Source organism: Serinus canaria, chromosome 2 (genome assembly GCF_022539315.1).
Source record: "Serinus canaria isolate serCan28SL12 chromosome 2, serCan2020, whole genome shotgun sequence".
NCBI lineage: Eukaryota > Metazoa > Chordata > Aves > Passeriformes > Fringillidae > Serinus > Serinus canaria.
The window spans coordinates 103,093,254-103,116,218 of NC_066315.1; the positions used below are offsets into that span (position 1 = coordinate 103,093,254).

The 22,965-nt window shown below is 40.1% G+C and overlaps 1 protein-coding gene across 3 annotated transcripts in view; it reads left to right on the top strand.

The window, feature by feature from the left end:
* MYOM1 (myomesin 1) overlaps positions 1-22,965 on the top strand; it is a 73,369-nt gene that overhangs the window by 45,294 nt on the left and 5,110 nt on the right. For all 3 annotated transcript variants that reach the window (XM_018909095.3, XM_030237164.2, XM_018909091.3), the window contains 15 exons: positions 4,235-4,391; positions 5,405-5,511; positions 5,630-5,674; positions 9,254-9,390; positions 10,223-10,367; positions 10,943-11,002; positions 11,252-11,319; positions 11,896-12,009; positions 12,574-12,661; positions 13,369-13,407; positions 13,501-13,606; positions 15,411-15,574; positions 17,047-17,083; positions 17,398-17,420; positions 18,981-19,036. In XM_018909095.3, the coding sequence (XP_018764640.3) occupies positions 4,235-4,391; positions 5,405-5,511; positions 5,630-5,674; positions 9,254-9,390; positions 10,223-10,367; positions 10,943-11,002; positions 11,252-11,319; positions 11,896-12,009; positions 12,574-12,661; positions 13,369-13,407; positions 13,501-13,606; positions 15,411-15,574; positions 17,047-17,083; positions 17,398-17,420; positions 18,981-19,036 (1,346 nt within the window). The remainder of the gene's footprint in view (positions 1-4,234; positions 4,392-5,404; positions 5,512-5,629; positions 5,675-9,253; positions 9,391-10,222; positions 10,368-10,942; positions 11,003-11,251; positions 11,320-11,895; positions 12,010-12,573; positions 12,662-13,368; positions 13,408-13,500; positions 13,607-15,410; positions 15,575-17,046; positions 17,084-17,397; positions 17,421-18,980; positions 19,037-22,965) is intronic.

Consider the following 22,965-nt stretch of genomic DNA (forward strand, 5'->3'; position numbering starts at 1 on the left):
ATTTGCATGTCTCTACAGGTAGGTGCATAAGTAGAGGACCAAGTAAGATCAGCTCAACCAAACAATACTACAGATGTAAATTTTGCCTTTCCTGTATTAAACCAGTTTTTTATGCTTTATCAATCTCCTTTTCTTATGTAATGTGGAAAGGATAAAAGAAAATACATTTTTTCTCTTGGTAGGCTTTAAAAGCACAGTGTAATAATTTTTAAGACAACTTTCAGTAGTGCAGTTCTTTGTTGGAGGCATCCTTGAAGGCAGGCTCCAGTGTGTCTATAAGATCAGCAAGAAACACAGGAACCAGTGCAAAGGCAGCATCTCCATACCTGGAACTTCAGGAACCCTCTGGGCTTTATTTAGCTGTACAAATAATAGAGGTGGCTGGTCAGAGACAACACTTTTTTGTCACCAAGCTCCCAACAGAAAACTCAAGCATGGACTTGTGGCTTCCTCATCTATAGATTATTTTAGAAGTGCAGGGTCCTACAAAGTGCAAAAATGAAATCCCAGATATTTTAAACAAATCTAGTATAAGATTAGTATGATATAAGAAGGTACAGGGGTACAACTCAATCTGGATCCATCATACACCCTCTTCTCCTCTGACAATTCCCTTCCTACACCTGCAGATTTAATTTTCCTGGGATCCTTTCCCAGTTTCTGACTCCTAGGTTAATTTTTATATCCTCCTGCTCAGCTCTCATAGATGCCCAATCTTTATGACCAGGGCAGCAAAAATTCTAACAAGTATTGAGCTAGACCTCAGTGAGGCTGTAAGTCAAAAAAAAAGTCTGAAAAAGGAGGTCTGAAGCTGGGGGTGTAAAAGAACTGGAAAACTCAGACTAGGGAGGCTGGGATGACTGCTATTGAGCTGGGATGAGAAAAAGAGACTGGAAGGAGTAGATGGTCAGTTGAAAGCATGTAAGACTGAGATACAAGGACAAAAATAAGGTAAGTAATTTTATGAATAAGAAGGGTTTGAAACAGGATTTTTGAAAAATATAGGAAACATAATTTCAGATCTATAAGCTGTTGAAGCATCAGGGCTATTTCTATCACCTGCAATGGGAATAAGGCAAACCTTAAAAATTTATTCCTGAAAACATCTATATACTGCAGCCACTTCTAATACGAGAATTAAGCCACTATTAATACTGGCTTTGCTAATCCATTTTCACTGAGAGTTAATATCTGTGCGTCATACTTCTGATAAAACATTGTGATAATAACACTCTTCAAGTGTCCTAAGTAAAGGATTGACCATGTTACTACAATTGAGAAAAAACACAAACAAACTCTCGTGAAGATGACCAACAAGACCAAAAAAAAAAATTGTACAGTGTTCACTCAAAAGAGGTGAAGTTGAGCAGAACATTTGGTTTACAGACCTCACCATTAGAGAAGGAGAATTCACAGGTATGACGTCTGAGGGATCACCAGAAAGTCAGGATTTAGCCCAGTGAACACTCAGGGAAACTGAAAATTACTTATGTGTACAAATCTACTTGACCCATATTTTGAGCTGAGACCTGCTGATACAGAGTCCACCAAAGTAAGCTTCTTAGAGGTATTAAGAACAGACAAAAACTTATTAAAAACAATTTTTTCATAAAACAGCCTCTTGAGCAGGCTTCCACCTTTCTCACTCTAACTTCAAAAATGTCAAGAACAACCACACCATTTAAAAAAATTACCAAAAATATTTTGGTGCTGCCCTATGAATCATGCCTCTATTACCATCTTGGGTGGAGACAAAATATTGTCAGGTCTCTATAGAAAGTTTCTGTTGGAATGCTGCTTTTGGTGAGTGTGTAAAATTGCAAGACAACTGAGATGTCTAATCAAAGAATGCAAGCAAATAATATCCTGAATGAAAATACTTGCTTTCATACAAAGGGTGCCAGTCATCTTTATCCAAAGAAATGTGTAAATATAATTATTCAATACTTTGCATCCACTTTCTTTTCATTGAAAACTCTGTTTAATTTTTACAGTTGTCTTCTAAAATTAAATGAAGAATCCCAACCATGTAAACTAATACCAATCCAGACTTTTGATCGGTAATTTCTACTTTTGATCGGTAATTTTGGCTTTTGACAAAATCACTTCAGCATATGTAGGTCTCACAGGAAACAAGAAAAATGTAAAAGTAGACTGCAACTCTTCCACATTGCTGCCCTTAGTCCTTATCTTGATACAAAGCAAAATTAGATTATGATCTTGTATCAGCCACTTGAGAAGGCCCTGAACCTCAGAAACTGAGGAAACTGTCCCATTCAGCTTCTCTGACTGGCTGTATTCAAAATGATGCCATTACCTCTAGTGTGTGGAAGATGTCTGCTTTATGTTCTGTTATTTCTGTCCTTTCAATGCAACAAAATGCTCAGAAAAATGGGGCTGTGATATGACATGTAAGTAATTTATTTCTTACTGTGACTCTAAGAGAAGTTCTGAATGATATGTTAAGCCACCAAGCTCTCTAGAGGAGGGAAATTCAGACTGCTAGTACTATGGCAGCTTCTTTGGCTCCACTTTGTAGGATAGGTGGAGTGAGTTCTTCAAATGTGGTCAGTAATTTAGACTTTTTTTTTTTTTTTACTCATAAAAATATTAGAGGTAAATTCCATCATCACTTCTGGAAATAAATGCTATACAATGTTACCACAATGAGAAAGCTTTGACACAAGTGTAAAAGATTCTATTGTTCAAATTACCCTTATGGCTGTAATTCTTTTCATGTCACATAAAATACCATCAAAAGATTCATGGGATAATGACCTAAAAGAAACTAAACACTAATGAAATTTCAAGTGATGAATTTTGCGTATAATAAATTAAATTATAATAAAAAATTGCAAATATACTGTTGCCTAGTAAAATATTTTAGGTCTCAGACTTCATTTATCATATATTGGTACTTAATGTGCTTCACTACTACAAGGGCTGGTACATAACAGTACCAAAATGGGAATATTAATCTCATCTTTCATTAAATGCTTATGGCAAAGTGTGAAGACTAAGAAAGCTGTGTGTACACAAATTGTCATGACAGGAGCTGCTTGCAGTGCTGGAAAAGAAAGATGTGTATAGTTTTAGGTCGATGAAACACAGAAATCTCCTGCTATGCTTGAGGGTCACTAAGAATTATGCTGAAAATAAAGCATTCAATCTCAGCGTCAGGAATAAGGCTCTTGTCTTTGAAGTACAATACTTTGTGGAGAAAGTGTGTCATTAATATTCTGGGCAGCCCAGAATTGTCTTAGCCCAAGTAATAGGACATGAGTGCCCCATTCAGATGTGAGATCCAGCTCAGAGCTATTCAGAAAAGAAGGCTGGATGTCCTCCAGCCCCTCTCAGTGCACATGCTCTCCCTGACATTCTCAGACAAGTTGTTGAAATGAACATTAATGCCACAGATGACAAGTTCACTGGGTTGCCCAAATCCCAGATGAAATTCCCTCAGCTCCACTGGGGTGTGAGGGAGCAGAATAGAGGTGTCTTCAGGTTGCTGACCCAGGATTCACCCCCAAGGCCTTTTAAAGTACAAACTGGGTCACCCTATCCAACTCAATGACTGAAGGCACTGGCAAGACTGGGTGGGTGACTTAAGCAGCTAATTGCAAATATTCACTCCCTTTGTGGGCCCAGGATTAATGGTGCAGACGGCAGCAGGGCTGGGTGCCAAGCACAGCAATTAAACCAACCTCCCTGAGCGAAGCCAGTGTCACCAGAAATGTGCCTCAGTCACAAATGAGTGCTGCTGGGACAACTTGACTGCTTCCTCTTCTTCACCTCTTCAAATGCTCACATTTGCATGTTATTCCCTGTATAGCACTTACCCCATTAGAGAATAGGAAATCCATGCTGTGTAATGAAAGCTCTAACTACTGCTTACCATGGAAAATATTGCTATTTAATAGCTCAGACATTTAGTGGATGTAGAGTCTTGCTTTCTTTACCGTCTTCAGGCTTTTCCATAGCAAATACTGAAAGTCTTGTGTATGCTTAGATTCACACAAGTAAATCAGTTGATGTATGATGTGTTTTAACCTGTGGATTAGAGAAAGAGCTGTTCTTGTAAATCAAAGACCAGGGATATTGATGAGTGCAGCAATTTATGTTCCAGCTGAGAAAATGGCAAGGATCTGCTTAATCCACTCTCTGAATGATATCTATAGAAATTTGTTTGCTGAATTCTCTGAGAAACTGGAATTGCCTTGTTCTGCTCTTTAAGGAACCAAGGAAGTGGTGGTTGATGTAGATGACAATGGAGTAATTTCCTTGAACTTTGAATGTGATCAGATGTCTCCAGACTCTAAGTTCATTTGGTCCAAGAATTATGAACCAATTGAGGATGATCCTCGACTGAACATCGATACCAAAGGCGGAAAGTAAGACCCTCATGGGTAGCAATGGTCTTGTATTTGAGAGATCTAGACTGTCACAGAAATCCATCCTTTTAATGTAAGGCCTCAGGAAGAGTTAAAACTGCCTCTGTTACTTGATGGTTACTTCCTGAGAATGCTGTTCTCCAGTAAATCCATACCCAGACCATTAGGAAACTGTAGCTTGCACTGAATGAGTCAGACCTACTCTGTAGGCACTTTAGTGATGTTTAGGCATGGGGAGATAAAATCTGAGCCCCTTATAACCTGTCAGTCAAGGCAGATATTATTATTATTATTATTATTATTATTATTATTATTATTATTATTATTATTATTATATTATTATTATATTATTATTATTATTATTATTATTATTATTATTATTATTATTATTATTATTATTATTATTATTATATTACTATTACTATTATTATTATTATTATTATTATTTTAAATCTCCAGATAATAAAATCATCTGGCTTCTTGAAAATGCTTCTGCCCTGTAACGCAGCTGTAATCTTTGGAACTGCTGCAGTAAGCAAGGCTTTCTTATGTCGGCATCACCATGGCCCGATTTAGTAACTTATACAACATCCCCAAGCCTACTCTGTTTCTTCAGGCTTTTCCCAGAGGAAGACAAGGTGGATGCACAGGTTCAGCCAATGAAGGGTCTGTGTGCTCTCCTAGTGACAGAAGCCATATAGAAAGAAACAGTGGCCCACCCCAGTCACGGTGCTGCCATATGGAATCTGAGCCGACCTGTATCTACAGTATCCTCCCAGGGTCATCAAAGCCTTGGCAACATGCTTTTTTTTTGTTTTGCTGCCATCACCATTTGTACCACATGTGGTAGGACTTACTCTGATTTATAGCTGACAGAGCCAAACATTTGTCTGTTCAGTCAGAACAAAAGCTAACACAAGGTTATTAATATCTGGTGATATAGACAGAAAGGAGGTGTTTGGTTCAGACGGATTTCACCTTTTTATCATAATGGAGTTTTTTTTTCTTTATAGGTCAAAACTTTCCTTTAAGAATCTTGGAGAAGATGATTTGGGAATTTACTCTTGTATTGTCACAGACACTGATGGAGTTTCATCAAGCTACACAATTGATGAGGAAGGTAGACACAATGACTACTAAGCATGCTGCCTACTTTGCTTTCACATCTGTTTTTCCTTGCTGCTCAGATCCAAAAGGCATGCACACACCTCATATTACTCGTTTTATTTCTTTTACAGAAATGAAACGCCTGCTTGCTCTGAGCCATGAACGCCAATTCCCAAGTAAGTGAATCAGTCATGTCTGTAGGGGAGAGCTCTGCATGCAGTGGGGTATCACAAGTCTGATCTAGTTGAAGATGTCCCTGCTCATAGCAGGGGGCTTGGAATAGCTGACCTTTGGAGGTCCCTTCCAACCCAAAGCCTTCTATGAATCTATGATCACAAAGCTCCTGCCACCATCAGGTAAGGAGGTCACTACAGTAATTTCAAGTGAAAGTGGATTTGGATTGAAAAATTTAAGATTCTTTTCTTTCTCTCCCTCTTTCAGTATATTTGTATATTATTGATGTTTTTCCCAAACTATTGCAGGCTACTGGTCTATAAAATAAGTCTGTATAACAGCTGGAAAATAACTATCATATTGGCTTTGCTTCTTCTGCAGAACAGGCTTTAATACTTACTCATTATGCTTGACCTGATTTGAAAACCAGAATTCGAAAGATTCTCTAAATTTACTCCAAAGTTAGCATAAGTTAAATTTAAGGTTAACAAATTTGGCAAGTGTAGTAAATTCAGCTGTAATGATCTATATGTACAGAATTTTCCTGCTGAAATTTATTCTCTCCCTCTTTTCTGGTACATTTAACAAAATTTGAACATGCTTTCTACTCTTGGGATGGTATTTTTGTCAATTCCACAAACATTTATGCTAACCTGGTAGTAGCATGATTTGGTTATTTTTATTGGAATATTACTTGAATAAATGGGGGAAAAATAATATTGGATTACATAATGAATCTTAATGCACACAACAAGATGAGACCTAAACCTGTTCTCATCTCCCACAATATTCTCTTCTTTTTCATTCCAGGCACTAAAACTCTTGCCTGCATTTTAAAATCTTCAGTTTAGTGCATGCACTGCTGGCACCTCTTCCAACTCAGCCCACATTGCGCCTCTCAGCCCAGCCAATCCCTGGCTACAGAAATGGCCTTTTTGCCTACATCATCTCTCTCATTCCCTTCTTCGTCTTTTTCTCATAGGCTCTTCTCTTCTCAGCATACTGTATCACCTTTTGATAGCTTAATGACAGCCCAGACAAACCCTTGATTACTCGTGCTCCTCCCAATTATCTTCTCCTAATTATATTTTCACACTTCAAGTCAGTCATCACAAAACTTTGCTGCTGTCGCATGACCTTACTTGCCCTGACCCTCCCCTTCTTGAGCACGCTTCCATGCTCTACCAATGTCACAAAACAAGCTCCTCAGGACACAGATCAGATCATCTTTTCTGCACTGTATCAGGCAACAGCACAGACATAGCTGTGCATGAGCTCCCAGAAGGCACAGGCAGCAAAGGGAGATCACTGCAGAAAGTATCTGTAAGGAGGAAACTGTCTCATATGCTTTGGCCACTCTGGGCCCTTGTGTACACTTCAAGACAAATCTGTATTAAAACTAGGGGTTGATATTCAGCTGCTTGTACTTCTGAGCAGCAATTAATGGAACTTCTGCTTAGAAACACATGCAGCCAGTAACTCCATGGGAAAATGGATTGCTTGAATAAGAGCCTTACAGAACACAGCCACGTATGGGTACAGCAGTGAGTTGGTACGAGGTAAAAAGAAAATCTTCCAACTCCTCAATTTAGCAACTGCCCAAGGCAGCACTTGACTTGCCTGTCAAGTGCTGCCAGTAATTTGTAATGTTATACAAATAGGATGTAAAACCACTGGAAAATGCCTAAAATAGCTATCAGTGCTCATGGAAATATTTTAAATAAGACTTCTGCTCATGGCAGACTTTAAGGCAAATTTGTCCAGTTCCTTTAGGCTGAGAAGTGATCAGACTTTTCTCCAAAAAAGAATCGTTTTGCATCCTTTCAGCCATTTATTTAACAGCTGCTGAGATACTTTTCTCTCTTCCATATTAGACTAAGATATTCTTAGTTAATAACAGGCAAGCCAAGTGGGGGTTTAAAATTTCTGTAGAGCTGACAGTGAGACAAAAGCAGTGCAGCCTGAAGTCTATTCACACTCCCACTTGCTTCCTGTAGCATTTCAGTTGCTTTGTTTCGAGAAATTATGCAAGCCCTGAGATTCCTTCTGTTCCTTACACACACAGTGATGTGCTGGGTGAGGAAGGCTCACATGGACCATTTGCACAGCCAGGACACACTCCCATGGGGTTGTCTTTGCCCCACTCCCTCATGGCAATGCTGCCCTTCCTCCAGGCTTTTCCCTCTCTGGTTAAGCATGTGCCTTTTCCATAGTTCTCTCAGTTTCCTGGTGCTTGTTGCTTCACCTCCCAGGAGCTTGGTTTCTATCAGAGGCAGACCCTGTGCCACTCAGGCACTAAGAGAACACACGTGGGTGTGGGCTGTGGGAGGGAGAAGGTGCGAGTGTGGCAAAGGAAGAGCTGAGGGGTCCTCACCCCTAAGTCTGTTTGGCAGTGGGGTGGGGTGGCAGCTGTGCTCCAGTGGGCACCCCAGTCATTTAGAACGGAGCAAATAGCAGGATGGGAGGAACCAGACACTACTTTGGTCCCAGTCCTGTCCTGCTGCAGCTGAGCCTCTGCATACACTGAGCTAAAGAAACCAGCCTGCCCTGGGAGGAGTGTCTTCACACACATGATGACTATATCATCATGTGTTTTGCAACGTGTTTGTGCACTGTCCTCAGCTGCTCCACCCTAGCAACACAGACTTTACACTACTGAGAAAGTGGAGCCTGGGGGAGAGTTCACACACAGCAGCACACATAATGCTGAGAGCATGATTTCTACTGAGAATCTGCACATCCACCAAGACAGATAACACAACGGAAGTCAGTGAGATGAGCAATATGCCCCAATTCCAGAGTCTAACTCCTCGTGCTTCATGTTGCTGATTATGGTGTCTCAAAGAAAAGTCAAAGTGAAACCAAGTTGAGAACTGTTGCTAACAGGAACTAGCTAACTAAAAATGAGTTACCTGTGGTATAGTACATGATTTTTACTTTTTTTTTTTCCCTGTTGACAAACTGAATTGGTTTATATGTGGGGGTTTCGTTTACTTGTAAGAAAACAAAATGTACTGGGGAGACTAAGGATGTGTTGGGATATTTGGTGAATTCTGGAGATGGAGATTCCACTCAGCAGAGAATCAGAGTGTTTTCAAAAGTCTTCTAACCTACAGCTCAGCAGCTGACTATCTTCTCTGGCTTTGTGCTTGGAGATTTTTTGTTTTGTTTTTTTTCCCTCTGAGTCAGTTCACTGTCTTACAGTAATATTATGAGACAACTCATTAAACATGGTTCTGCAGCATACAGACTCACATAATACACACACATAATACAGACTCACTCACTTGCAGCTTGCATTTGAAATAGCTTTGTTTTATAATGGAGCATAACTCAAATCTTCAACACCTTTAGCTTGGACAGACCTTGTGATTGAAGGATCAAAAGACTAAATCTCATCTGTCATTCTAGGTATATGGGGGTGGAGAGGCATTCTGTCTATGTGAAGAGCTGTTATGAGCTAGTTACCTTGCATACAGTATTTGAGTATAGAAGGATTAAGTGGCTTTCTGGTTGTAGCAGACAATAGTTGTTGGGGCACAGGCAAAAAAATGCATCATTCCTTTCTTTCTTCTTTATAGCTGTCCCACTTATCTCTGAGTTGGCAGTGGAAATCTTGGAAAAAGGAGAAGTGAGATTCTGGTTGCAAGCTGAAAAACTCTCTGGCAATGCAAAGGCCAATTTTGTATTTAATGATAAGGAGATTTTCAATGGAGAGGTAAGGCTTTTCACTGCTTACATGTGTTTGCATTTTCATGAGTATCAATGAGGATTAGTGTCTCCAGTATACTTCCAACTAGTGTTCCACTCGGATGGATTTTCATGAGAAATAGCATATGTCATGGAAAGCAGGATTAGAAAGATTTTACCCATAGTTCTGAGGTCCAGATGAATTCTACTGCATGCATTTTATAAAGGGAAGTTATATGCCTTCCTGCCACTTCTGTGAATACCACATGTTCTATTAACTGTTATTTCAAGGAATCACTGCAATTGCCCAGACTCCTCCTACCTCCTTCATCTATAGCCCTAGAATACCCTTATTCTCACCTCTCTTTGTGGTTTGAAGGAACTTATTACATCACAAAAAAATTCCCAAGTGGTTGTTTCCAGCTGCAGAATTTGTTACCCCCAAAGATAGGACACAGCACGATTTTGTTTCAACACTGATATCAGATAGAAGGCAGAGATGGGGCACTCCAGACACAACCTTGTACAGTATAATCACCCCCAAAGAAAGCATTATTCTGAAGAGATGCAAATCTAAACCTTTCTAATGAAAAAGAACATAGTACTCACTGTGCAACAGGCGTGACATGTGCTTGTACAGCATCAGTAAATAAACAGATTTATTTATTTGGTTGTACATTTGGAGCTGTAGCTAGAGATAGTGAGTCTAGAATAGGATAGGGATCTGAACAAATGGGAACCTGAAGAAGTGGGACTCCAAATAAAGAAAACAAAATTTCTCCTAACGAAACCATTATAGCACTTCACAAATATTTCTGTCTCTGACATATTAATTGTTGCTTTACTTTCCACTCCCGCAGAAATATAAAATGAAGGTGGACAAGAATACTGGCCTTGTTGAAATGATTATGGATAAACTTGAGGAAAAGGATGAAGGCACTTACACGTTCCAGCTGCAGGATGGAAAAGCAACCAATCAATCTAGTCTGGTCCTCATTGGTGATGGTAGGCTAATCTGTATTATGCAGTGGGCTGGCTTGTCACTGTTTTCAACACCAACAGACCTTCCAGTTTTTTGATGTCACAATTTTGCCTGCCTCCTACAGGACAGGGCATATGTGTGAACTGAAATTTTTAAAGTGACGGGAGGAAGGGGAATTGTTACAGAAATGTGAAATACTGCAGCATGTCATGGTTTGCTTTCCTATGGGTGGAATGAAAATTTCCCGTATAAAAAGCCCATTCAGCTGGGAACAAGTAGCTGCACCTGTTAGAGCTCAAGCAGCTGCTGACTCTGCTGCCTCTCATTTGCCTTCCTACCAGGAGCTGCATGATTGGGGATTTTACATCATCAGACAGGACATAAAAAAGTCCTGATGACTGCAAGCAGCTAGGGAAGTTGAGTTAGCCATAATCAGCTTCTGATACTCTGGAATGTCCAGTGGCAACCCGATCCTATGACCAGGTTCTCACTGACATCCAAGGGACAAAGTTAGACTGAATGGTTACAGTGACATTCAGCATAATATAAATGGCACATGAAGTTTAATCTTGTATTTCTTACTGTTTTTAATTCCTAGTATTCAAGAAGCTACAGGATGAAGCAGATTTCCAGAGAAAAGAGTGGCAAAGGAAACAAGGTGATAATACAAATACGTATAAGTATCACATATGTGTTAGTCTGTTAAGTTTGTTTATAGTTATATATGTTCATTTGGAATACGTGGGTTTTGTTGTGTTACATAGCTACTTCTGAAGCAGAAATAGGAAAAATAAAACCACATTAAAATATAACAGAATTCTTGTCAAGTAAAACACATCTGTCTTTCATTTTGCATCATGAATACCATTGATGTGACCTTTAAAAATATACCTGTAATTTCAAACAGGTCCTCATTTCGTGGATAAACTGGGATGGGAAGTTACTGATGAGTGTAATGTGATGTTGAAATGTAAGGTAAGGGGCAAGGAAAACCCTGAGTACAATATTCAGAGTACACCACACTGGCCTACCACTGCCTAGATGGCTGGGAAGGGACTAAAGAGATGCCCTTTGCTTTTGCACTCCTAGCTGCATGTTGGACAGTGACAGAGCCTCTGAAGGTTAATCCTGCTGAGGCAACAGCTCATTGCATGTACCAAAATATGTTGGAAAATAGCTTGAATTTCTTTCTTCAGGTCCATCAGCCACCCACTCAGAGAAAGGCACCTGAAAAGGAGTGACAAGTCTTTGTAAATTCAGGGACTAATTAATTTTTGGCCAGTTTATGCATGTAGAAATTCCCTAGACAGGATCAACTCATTTCCTAGTCTCCTTTTTCTCTGTTTGCATCCCTGTTGTTTTCCCTCTTGCCTCCCTCATTTTAAAATGGAGGCCTGCAGTAACTCACTGCAATCAGGTTGTAAAGCTTGCTGTTCTTCTCTGAGAGGCCTGAACACACTAACGCATGGAACTAGCTAACCCAAATTACAACACTGAGCTCCCCTGCTCAGATGAAGTGAATAATTGCAATGTGGTTTTCATCCATTTTAGGTGGCTAATATTAAGAAGGAAACACACATTGTGTGGTACAAAGATGACAGGGAGATAATGGTAGATGAAGAACATGACTTTAAGGATGGTGTGTGTACTCTGCTGATATCAGAGGTGAGTGACTGTCTTCGTTAGCCTTCAGTTGAAATTAGTGTTCAGATGAGTTATATGATCTAATCTGGTACTCCAGCAGAACAATTGAAAAAGGAAGTGGGTTTTAAAAATGGAAAAGCTCACAAGGCGTCTGTGTTTTCGCTAAAGCAAATGTCTGTCTGTAACTCCTTGTTCAGATTTTCAGGAAATGATGACAGAAGAGATAATAAGCTTGTCACTTCCTTTGCATGTCAATTTAGCAACAGATTGAGACCACATTTCCATTCTGAACAGCGTTTGGAAAGTGCTTGTCACTCAGGCTTTCAGAGTCACCAGAGGGGTCTGGTTCATACCCAGCCTTGCAGCAGATTTGGGGTAGAACAAGGTCCTGCACACCAGGACCTCCTGGCAAAGCCCATCCCAGCACCCCAGCCAGGACTAGGGCAGCTGGGGGGAATGGGAGCAGCCTCAGCCATCAGGTACCTGCTGGGACAGGGATGGGATATCAGCTGGGTTCACAAGTAAAATCTGTATTTTTCTACAGTACCTGTTCTGAAAACTGGTTTTATCATTACAATATTGCAGTTTTCCAAAAAAGATGCTGGCACATATGAAGTCATACTGAAGGACGACAGAGGAAAGGACTCCAGTGAGCTGAAGCTCAAGGACACAGGTCAGAGTCTGCCTGTGCTCAGCCACACCAGCAGATACCAGGACTGAAGTGGGTTCAGGCTTATACAGGCATCTGCACATGTTGCCTTCCTGTGGCTTTGTTCCTCATGCATACAACACCATCTGATTAGAAAAACTGAGATTTTTCAGTTCAAAGACGCTGTATTTGAATACAGCTTATTGCATCTGGATTCTGTATAATTTTGGGAGCATACAGTGATTACCACCAAGCAAAATGACAACAGATTTCCTCAGGGGGCTATCAATAAGCCTACAAGTATAGAAAAAAATTACAGAACTAGATAATTTTAAACTATTTTTATTATATTTTGTCAATTACTTAGAGGCCTTTCCACTTGCTGTGATTACTATGTTCTTAACATTCCACTCCTTTCCATTAGAATGTATATAAATGGGTTAGCATTCCAGCTGGACAATGTAATTTACAAAAAAAATAATAGAACATATTATTGTTCAGCTGCAGCAGTATTCATCAAGACTGCACTTAAATAAAGTCTGGAAACTGTAAAATAACAGGCTATATTTCTGCATTACTCAGATTTCTAATATGCTTGAAAAGGTAGCTTTTTCAAAAACTGGTTTTTCAATCCTTCTGGGGAGAATATTTCAGAGCCAGTACTTGTCCTGCTGTTGACTGTGCTTGAACTGCAAACACAGAGTCTTAGTCTCTGGATTTTATTTCCACAGCTTTTGCAGATCTGATGAATGAAGTATGCAGAAGGATTGGTAAGCACTTAATTCTTTTCTCAAATGAATGTCTCATTGTGGCACTCAATGAATGGCTGTATGGCTTCATAAAACTATGTGCTCTTCTTTCAGCTTTATCTGCAACAGACCTGAAAATCCAGAGCACAGCTGAGGGTATCAGACTGTACTCCTATGTTACTTATTATGTAGAAGATTTGAGAGTAGGCTGGGTGCACAAGTAAGTACACAAGAGCTTTGCAAAACCCAGTGCAATTTTGGTTTCATAGACCCAGAAAGAACCTGGATATGTGAGAGAGATGAGGCCCAGGCTTCCCCTCCTCTCTCATGAGTCCTTATCTCATATGAGCTTGTTTCAGTCAATTGCACTCACGGGAAATCAGCATGAGAGTCAGGTGTGGTGGTTCCAGGCCTTCCTGTTGCTTCTCTCATGAAAGACAGTCCCATGCCACAGGATGCCAGCAGGATGGTGCTGCTTCAGAGCACTTCCCTCCACCCAGTGGGAGCTGCATCTTTCCCTGACTCAGTTTTAAGGAGTGATGCAAATATAACCCAGGAGACCATCAGGCTTCAAAAGAGGCCAGCACCACGGGTTCAGAGATACCTGCCCTGGAGGCCTGCTTGTCTAGAAGCCACAATTCAGTGGGACTGGGACAAGCAAGCATTTTCTCTTAATGCATGGCTTCATTTTTAGGAGGCAAAGCAAATTCCAGCATGTGCCTGGGGCAGTAAAATCCAGACAACCTCCTGCAAGCACTACAAGTGTAACCAAGACAGACAGAAGAACTGAGATTTTAAAAAAGAATTTGAATGACCAGCTCCCCATAAAATTAATGGGAGTTGCACATCCAAATCTATGAGACAGCTTTGAGTTCTCAGCCAGCACAAACAGATTGCACTGAAAAACCCAGAGGAGTAAATAAGAGAAGTAAACAACTTAGATCACTTCAAATCTATTATTACTATTCTTGCTGTTTCACTTCCTGTGGACATGGTAGTAGTTAGTCTGTATGATGGAATCTGAATTACTGATCTCTCAATAACACTCATGTAAATGAGGCACAGAATACCCAGGATGTGCTGTACCAGGCTTGCTGCAATTATTGACACTGATGTTAATCAGCACCCTGTCAGAGAAATGAAAGCCATTGGAGGCCTTCTTGTTTCTTGGCACCTGTTTTGATCTGATATCATCCAAAGTCCCAAGTGTTTCAAATCAGTGCAAGAGAATATGAAGTATTTGGGTTTTTTTACCCCCCTCTCTCTTTCTCTCTTTTCTCCATTTCATTTTTAGAAACTTGTTTCATCTTGAAGCATGTCAAATTAATCTAGATTTTTTTTTTTTTCCCTCCAGTGCATTCAAAGTTATCAGTTTAAAGATAACCAGGAAATGAGTAGCTTATTTGGCAACTATCTTTTGCCTAATGCAGGAAAATTAACTGCTTAGCTAGAAAGCTAAGAAATTGATTTTGGGGGATGACAGAGGGGGGTGTTGGGTTTTTGGGGGTTATTTGTTTTCTCTTTTTCTAATGGAAGAAGATGTACTTATGCCAAAGTGTGTTTAAATTCCAAACATAGTAGAACATCAGAAATCATTCCAACTGGGCAAACACCATTTCTGACAAAAGTGGGGTTTTTTTGTAGATACAGCCCTGTATACTTTTGTTTTGCCCAAGCAAAAATAAACCTATGCTAAAAAGAGAACAGCAATTTTTGTGGATGCCTGGGCTACCCTTCAGAGATCTGGCTTTTAGACTTGTACAGCTTTTCTATGGCTCAGGTTGCAGACTGAGATGCACAATTTTTCTGCAAGCTCTGAGCATAGCTGGACCTTGAACAGGGAAAGGTTGTCACGCCGATTCTGCCCAGCTGGCTCACAACTTTAAAAGTTTCAGAACATGGTGGCATACCGTAGTGTCTTGGAAATCATTTAGTAACTCCAGATGTGCTCAGTGACTCGACATGAGCAAACCCTTTTTATACTGCAGTAAAACCAAAAGGTAGCATTGTTTTGTACTTTCCAGTGATACCCAGATTAAGTTCACGGACCGGATGAGGACTGGTGTCACCGGGGAGCAGATCTGGTTGCAGATCAATGAGCCGACTCCACAGGACAAAGGCAGATACACAATGGAACTCTTTGATGGCAACACAACGCACAAAAAGACAGTGGATCTTTCTGGACAAGGTAGGCCATTCCCTTTGCTAACATCATTGCTCTGTGGGCATTGTGGCAGCATCTACAGCAGCATCTTGCCACAGACCTATCACCCTTTGGGGTCTGTGTGTGCACCCACCAGTCTGGCTTTTTTTGTAGGCACTGTGTCAACAAGCCTGCCAGAGTTAAGAAGCATTTTTGGACAATACTCTTGGGCACACAATGTAGCTCTAGGGGACGGTGCTGTGTGGGATTGGGAGATGGACTTGATGATCCTTGGGGGTTCCTTCCAGCTCAGCTTACTCTGTGATTCTGTGTTTTGTTCTCCCCAGCCCACGCCATTTGTTTTCCCGAACCTGTGCTCTCAAGTAATAAAATACAAACTGCTTTTTCCTATTCCAAATACCCACTTACAGTCTGCCTACTGAGATGCCAGCCCAGTTTCTGAGCTATTTTACAACACCCCTTTGTTACTGGCATTGATTGGCAGTTTTAAATATGAATTGCAGCACTGATGCTTTCTGTGTGTCTCTCTTCCAAAGAATATTTCCAGGAGGAAGTGAGGGATGAATTTGTTCTGATACTTTCCTACCCTACTTCTTTGATGGGTATAATAAAACTCCTTATTCTTCAGAGATGACAAGACCTCTCATCAGCATGAGGAAGGACTCTTGGGGGAAAAATTTGGATTGACTGTTGGAAGCTTTTACTCTGAGAGACGTCTCAGATCCTAGAGAACAGATTAACTCCTTCCAAACTGCTCTTTCCATTCCCAGATGTTCTCATCCCTAAAGCTTCACTTTTTTGTTTGCAAGCTCTGTGTAAGGGCAATAACATTTTAATCATCTCCATGCTGCTCCTTCTGTACTCTATCTCCACTTTCTAGGAAAAGACGTTTCTTCTTCCCCTTCAAAGCAGGAGAGGTTGACCTCCCCTATGAGGCAGCTTAGCCTGAATTTACAAAGGAGACAACAATTTGTTGTTCACTTTGCTCATAGCCATCAGTGTGATACTTTAAGCAGATGTGGAAAATCATTGGAAAATCATATCTCTTGTATTCCATAACCCAGTGGTCTCTGAAGTGGGTGTGTGCAAGATGACCCAGTGTACTTTACTTGTATACATCTACATATATATATATATTAAAATGTTTGGAAGGTCACTGCCTAAATCTCTCATTTAGGCGATGTATTGTACATTTCTTTCTCTCTTTTGTGAATTACTTCAGCCTACTGCTTTCTTGCCCTCTGTCTTGAAGCCTGATTTCTGGAAGAAAAAAGTGTGTTTATGCATTCATATGTATATATAATAGCTGCCATTTACCAGATGGCCTTTATCAGTCAAACCATTCAGCATTTTAGTGTTTGTACAGTACACATGCATGCATTTTGAATTTTACATTTTAAATTTATTGCATCTACGTTTTAAATTTATTTCTTAATTTTAAGTTTAAACTTGTGTGATGATTTATCTCTAAATGTACTTTTTTCTTCTTTACAAAGCCTTTGATGAAGCCTTTGCTGAGTTCGAGAGACTAAAGTAAGTATTATACCATCTAAAACAGTAATGGCAGCCATAAAATAATAACAGTATTTGTTTGTTTTGTGCTGGAGATAACTTTATCTTATGAAACAAGTCCTAGTCATACAGAAGCCCGTAGGAGTTTTGCATGTGACTTCTTTGGTGCAACTCTTATATAACAGTCAGGTAGCAAAGAAAAAGCTGTATTGCCAAGAAATGAGAGAGATTTTCCTTAATGGATTAAAAGCAGTTAAAAAGATAATCTATTTTTGAATTACTCTAAGTAAACCTTAACTGAAATTGGACTTTCTCTTTGTTTCTTTCAACTCCAGGCAAGCTGCAATTGCAGAGAAAAGTAAGTAGGCCTTCTTTGACAATGATTGCAAGAAACTGTTTAAGAAGCTTGTCTTCCTCTCCAGGAAGGTTGTGTGTTGGGAAAGAGAGGGCATGTAGGCATGTTTATATGCATGTGCTCATCCTAAAATGAGTTTGTCCTTACGCCAAGGAGGAGTAAGTGACCCTTTGTTGATTTAACATTGATGCACTTTGCAGCTAATCATATTATTCTTATGGTTGATTTTTGGTTGATTTTTCTCATCCAAGCTCTTGTTCTTAGTATCAGTTAGCCTTCTCTAAAAATAAACTTCATTGCTGGGTTCTCTCATGTATGTTCTCTGCACAAAAGTCTCTTTGTTTTTGAAGATGGAGAAAATAATTTGGCTAGTCTTGAATGCTCTAAAATGTCAAATGGCTCTGCGTTACTTACAGAAATGGGTAAGAAAGCAACAGTAGCTTTTGAATTCCTTAGAATATCCTCACACTTTTGCCTGTATGTCAATTCCAACAGAGCAACTAAAACAGAAGTATGTATAACTACTTAAGGAGTAAGTTATTAGACTTCAATTTGAATTATTAAACTCATTATCCTCACTACTTACAGAAGAAGCCATGGAAAAATGAACTGTTCAAATTCATTTCAAATGACTTTCAGACCTGCATAAAAATGAGGGCAGAACTGGCATTTGAAAAGTTATCTGAGAAAAATGCCTAGAGAGATAGAGCAGGGCTTGGGTAGGAACAGTGACCCCCACAAGTCCCAGCTGAGACAGTGCAAAGGGGCCAGTGATTGCCCTGACCTTTCATTTCTGACCCTGGGCTGCCCCTAAGGCGCTGGCACGTTAGCTGTCACAGCACAGTGCCTTTCCTGGTCTCCTGAGGCTGTTATCTCTGTGCTCCAGAGCACATCTTTCACAGAGCACACTAGAGGGGAACATTCTGTACAGTCATTTCCTTCCTCTGCCAGGCTCCACCCAGACGTGTAACGAACAAAATCCGTATTCCAGGATAAGTGCACTAAAGCCTGCGTGTGATTGGCTTATTTGTATTTGTCTAAGATTTCTATAGGACTCTTGAGTTTAAAGCTAGATCAATCAGGTACCAGTCTCATTTACACACAGCTACACACAAGTGGTGGAACTTCATTGTTCCCACTGAGACTGAAGTCTGTCTTTGTATCTAGATTAAAAGCCAAGCTCCAGCACTTTACCAGGGACATCCAATGTTTTTAGTTTACTACAGTAAAATTTTTGAGCACCAGATCTCAAAAATGTAAATCATTTTCGTGCACTCAGACTTAAAACTCAACTGATATCAAAGTCTGCAGGACACTGCACATGTACGTTAATTCCTCTCTGTAAGTGATTGACACCAACTATTAACACATCTTTTGCTGTGAATTCAACATATTTTAAAGTCCAAATGGTGTGCTAAAAATGCTGGATAGTTCTCTGCTAGCACAGATATCAGAGACAAGTTGTACATAAATAAGATAAAAGCAAAGAAGTAGAAGAGAAACAGGATTCAGTACACAGTTGTTTTTGAGACACTAAAGAAAATTAATCTTCTTTATTTCCAGATCGTGCGCGGGTACTTGGAGGCTTGCCCGATGTTGTCACCATCCAGGAGGGCAAGGTACAGTAAATTAACTGAAGCTTTACACAACATCCCAACAGCTTGAATGCCTTTCAATGATGGCAAAACATTCTTTTTTTTTTTTTTTTAAGATGCCATCTTTAAAATCTGCTACATTATTTATTCATCCCCTGCCTTCTGTACATAATTCAGTGGACTTGCACAGATGGGTTTATGTATTCAGGGCAGTGTCTTTTCTTAAGAATTAGATAAAAGTGAGATGACAATGTGAGTTGGGACTAAAACTCCTTATATAACCAGCTCTTTAAAAATTCATGCACAGGTTTCACAGTTAGATTTTTTTCTTGTATCAGGAAAGTTTAACCATTTTTTTCACACGGGAGCCAGTCATTCTATGCCTTCTGCAGTTAAATTCTTTGCAATGTGGCCAGTAGAGGCTGGCCACCTGTAGAGGCTGGCTTTTAAATGGTGTAAAAGTAGTAAACCACAATAACTCAATTCTCATCCAGCCAATAGGAGAAAAATTTCTCTATTTCCTCAGGGTAAAGGAGTAGGAAGTCAAAATAAGTCACTGGTGTTATACTGGATTATATTAGGAGAGTTTAGCTGAAAGATTATGGTAAGGCACTCTCAGAGGAACATTGATGCTTGAGCACAGAACAGATGACCCAGAAACTGAGTTCTCAGTCTCCCAACTTTTTCCCAGCACACTGCATCTACAACTTGTTGTTTAATAGTACTGAGACCAAGAAGTGCCTGTTCTTCACTTCCTGCTGCTCTGCCACCAGCCAGTTCCTTTTCACAGTGTGTTCGAACAGTGAAATAGGGCATGTGAATGTCACTGAAAACCTGTAATGTGACAACTACAGTCAGGCAGGTCCCTGGTATTTCTGGCTTTATCTGTCAGTAGGTCAGCTGGGTTAAAAGAATTTGATTATAAGCTCAGCAGAAGTGTTAAGGATCTAAAATCTTATTCTGAAACGCTTAACAATGTGAGATATAGCCAACAAGATAGTAGACTGCAGCAGTTCTGGGAAAATCAAGTAGGTTGACATTACAAAATAAAATTCTTTAACAGATTTAGCAGTTTGAGAAATGCTGTAAAGTAAGAAGCACTCATGTGAACATTGTAACTGTAGCTAGAAGACAGAAAGGAACAGAATGAATTAGCAGATTCTCAGCTAATCAGTGCTTGGAGGCAAGATTCTCATGATGTTTTGGCAGGGTGTAAACTTTTACCAGTTTTAACCTTTCAGACAAAAGAGAGTTGATATGAAATTGTGTATGAGTTCACTGACACAAAATGTGCAGTGTTTATAAAACGAGTTTGTAAAAATGAGTTGCAAAATCTTACCCAAACACATGTTGTCCTTGACAGCAAGGACATTTGTAACGTTTGAATATATGGCTGGAATACTCCCAGAACACGAGGCAAATATCCTTGACCCTATGTTTCTTGATTCAGTAGAGGATCATTTTGAGTAGGACAGAGAGTGATCAGGGAAAACAGAGCTGGTTTGGGTGGTGTTGGCTCATCTGTCTGTTGTTTGCATATATGCTGGAGAGAGGAGAATGCAATTCTGTGTTGTGTAACTCATGCAAATTGCACAATCATTGAGGATTTTGTAAAACAGCAAATGAGGTAGTAGAGGTCTGGCAAGCTTTGATTGTGAATTCTAGTACCACCATAACCACAGACTTATATAAACAGATTGGTATCCCAAGACTGAACTTCTAAGCACATGCATATCTCAGATTTAAACTTAACACTGCGATTGTAATGCCCTTTATTAGCTTTTTACATGTGAGCTGAGGGGTATGGGTGAAAAGGAAGGAACCAGTGTTTACTGAGTGTTAATCAAATAGCATTCCAGATGGCCTAAGAGGCTTCCACTGATAGACATAAATGCTCCTAGCAGCATGGTATAATTGGAAAAGGCTAAGTGTCAGTTCACATTAGGGAGGAATCTGACCTGACAGAGAATGCTAGCCTAAGTTTTGTGTCCAGCCAGGCAACGTAACCTAAGTGGCTGTTTTAATGAAGGCCTGTAAATGAGTGAAGAGGCTTAGGACTCTGAAAGGCACTTTCAGACACAGAAGCAACATGTAACATCCTTCTTCCCACCAACTCACTATTCTACCCTTCTGCCAGGGGTGTAGATCCTCACAGACAAGCTGGAGGAAGGGAGCAGATTTCCTTAACTGAGCTGCTTCAATCCACTCCCCAAACCATCCACAACTGTGATGCTGTGCTAATATGAAAGAAGATTCTATTAAAAAGAAATACAATGACACACTTCTCTCTGCCACCTCTACTACCCTACTCAAGATAATCTGCAGTAAAAGGCAGAAGAGGTAGTGAGGGGCACAGAGGGTCTGGACTTGCAGCTGCTGGTTGCTTCAAGTGGACATGCCTCAATACCCTGGGCTCAGGAGTACAAGAGACACTTTTTTTTACCATAATGATATCAGGTTGAACACAGTATTATAATCAGGGGTTTCAGTGAGCAATAAATATAAACATGAGCAAAGACAATCTCTTGCTCAAAGAACAGAAATCTGAAACAGATAGGTGCAGTCACAGTGAGCAGTTGTTTCTCCTTGGGTATGGAATTACCTTCCAGAAAACCAAGATCTCACCATCTATATAGGGAATTATAAAACACATCTCTGCACATTATTATCTGGAAAATAAATAGAAAGAGTTGGGAACATCAAGAGGATCACTCATATCAAACAAGAGGTAGTGATGCAAGGTTAAGGAAAATGTAGCTATTTTAAGGAATGATTTAGAAGAAGAAAAGAATCATCACTGCTGCTTGAATCTCTGAATTATGGAGTATGACAGCACTTCGAACACCCCAGCTTTGAATGATGCCACTAATGGAGCTGTGTGGACATGGACATCAGCTCATTCACACTGTGGTGGAGTGGCAGCTGGAGCCACTTGGTGCTGAGCTCTCGCTTGCCTGAGAATCAGAGGACAATAATGAAATATTGAGCACCTGAAGGGGTCCAAATGCATTGCCTGGCTAAGGCTGAGGGTAGGTTTGTATCCAGAGTGATAAGGAAGAGGGGGAAACATAAAACCTCATTTTCCACTTGTTTTTCAAAAAGATGGACTGATATGGCATCACACCAGTGGGCTATGAGAGAAGGGAGTCAAAGCCCCACGTGGTTAGCAGCTATTGGTGCTGCAGGAAACCAGATAGAGGCCATTTCCACCATGCCATAACCACCTCTCACTTGGAACCTGCCCTCCTTCAGTCCCAAGAGTTACATGTTGCTGATAGAAGAAAGACTTCCCCTTCCCTTTTGCTCTCATTTTGGTCCTCAGGTTGGGCACATGGGGATTTTTATTTTGTTCTCAGAGATATCAATACCTCTCACTTTTATGGAGGTATCAAAGTTTCTATCCATTAATTTCAGCAGCCTTCTAGGCATCTCTCTTCTGTCCCATCTTCCACTACCTCACTACTGAATAAGAAGCAGTGAGTTGGTGGGAAGGTTGGAAGAGATACTTGATCCAGTCAAGTGAAATCTTGTCTACTCCTTATTTATCACTTGGTCCATTCCTAATGAAGCACTGAAGACTTTTCTTTGCTGTAAAAGTTCTTCAATTTCCAGTCCAGTTAGATTTCCTTTTAAATTGCATATATATAAATAAATTCCTTCCCAAATAAAGCTGCAGGGAATGGCCTATGCACTGAATTGTCATGTGAACTTTTTTCACATTTGAGTCTCTACATGATACTCACTTTTGCAAATATTTTTGAGAGAACTGCCATAGCACTGTGACTGGAGGAGGGGAACATTTATGTGAATCAATATCTCCCAAAAATGAATTTTCTGTCAAGAAAAAAGGGAGACCTGTACAAAGTGTGCCCAAGAAACCCACCAGCCACCTGAAGGTACAAGAAGCTGCCAGTGACCTCTCCCACAAGATGATTCTCTAACAGTGAAGATAC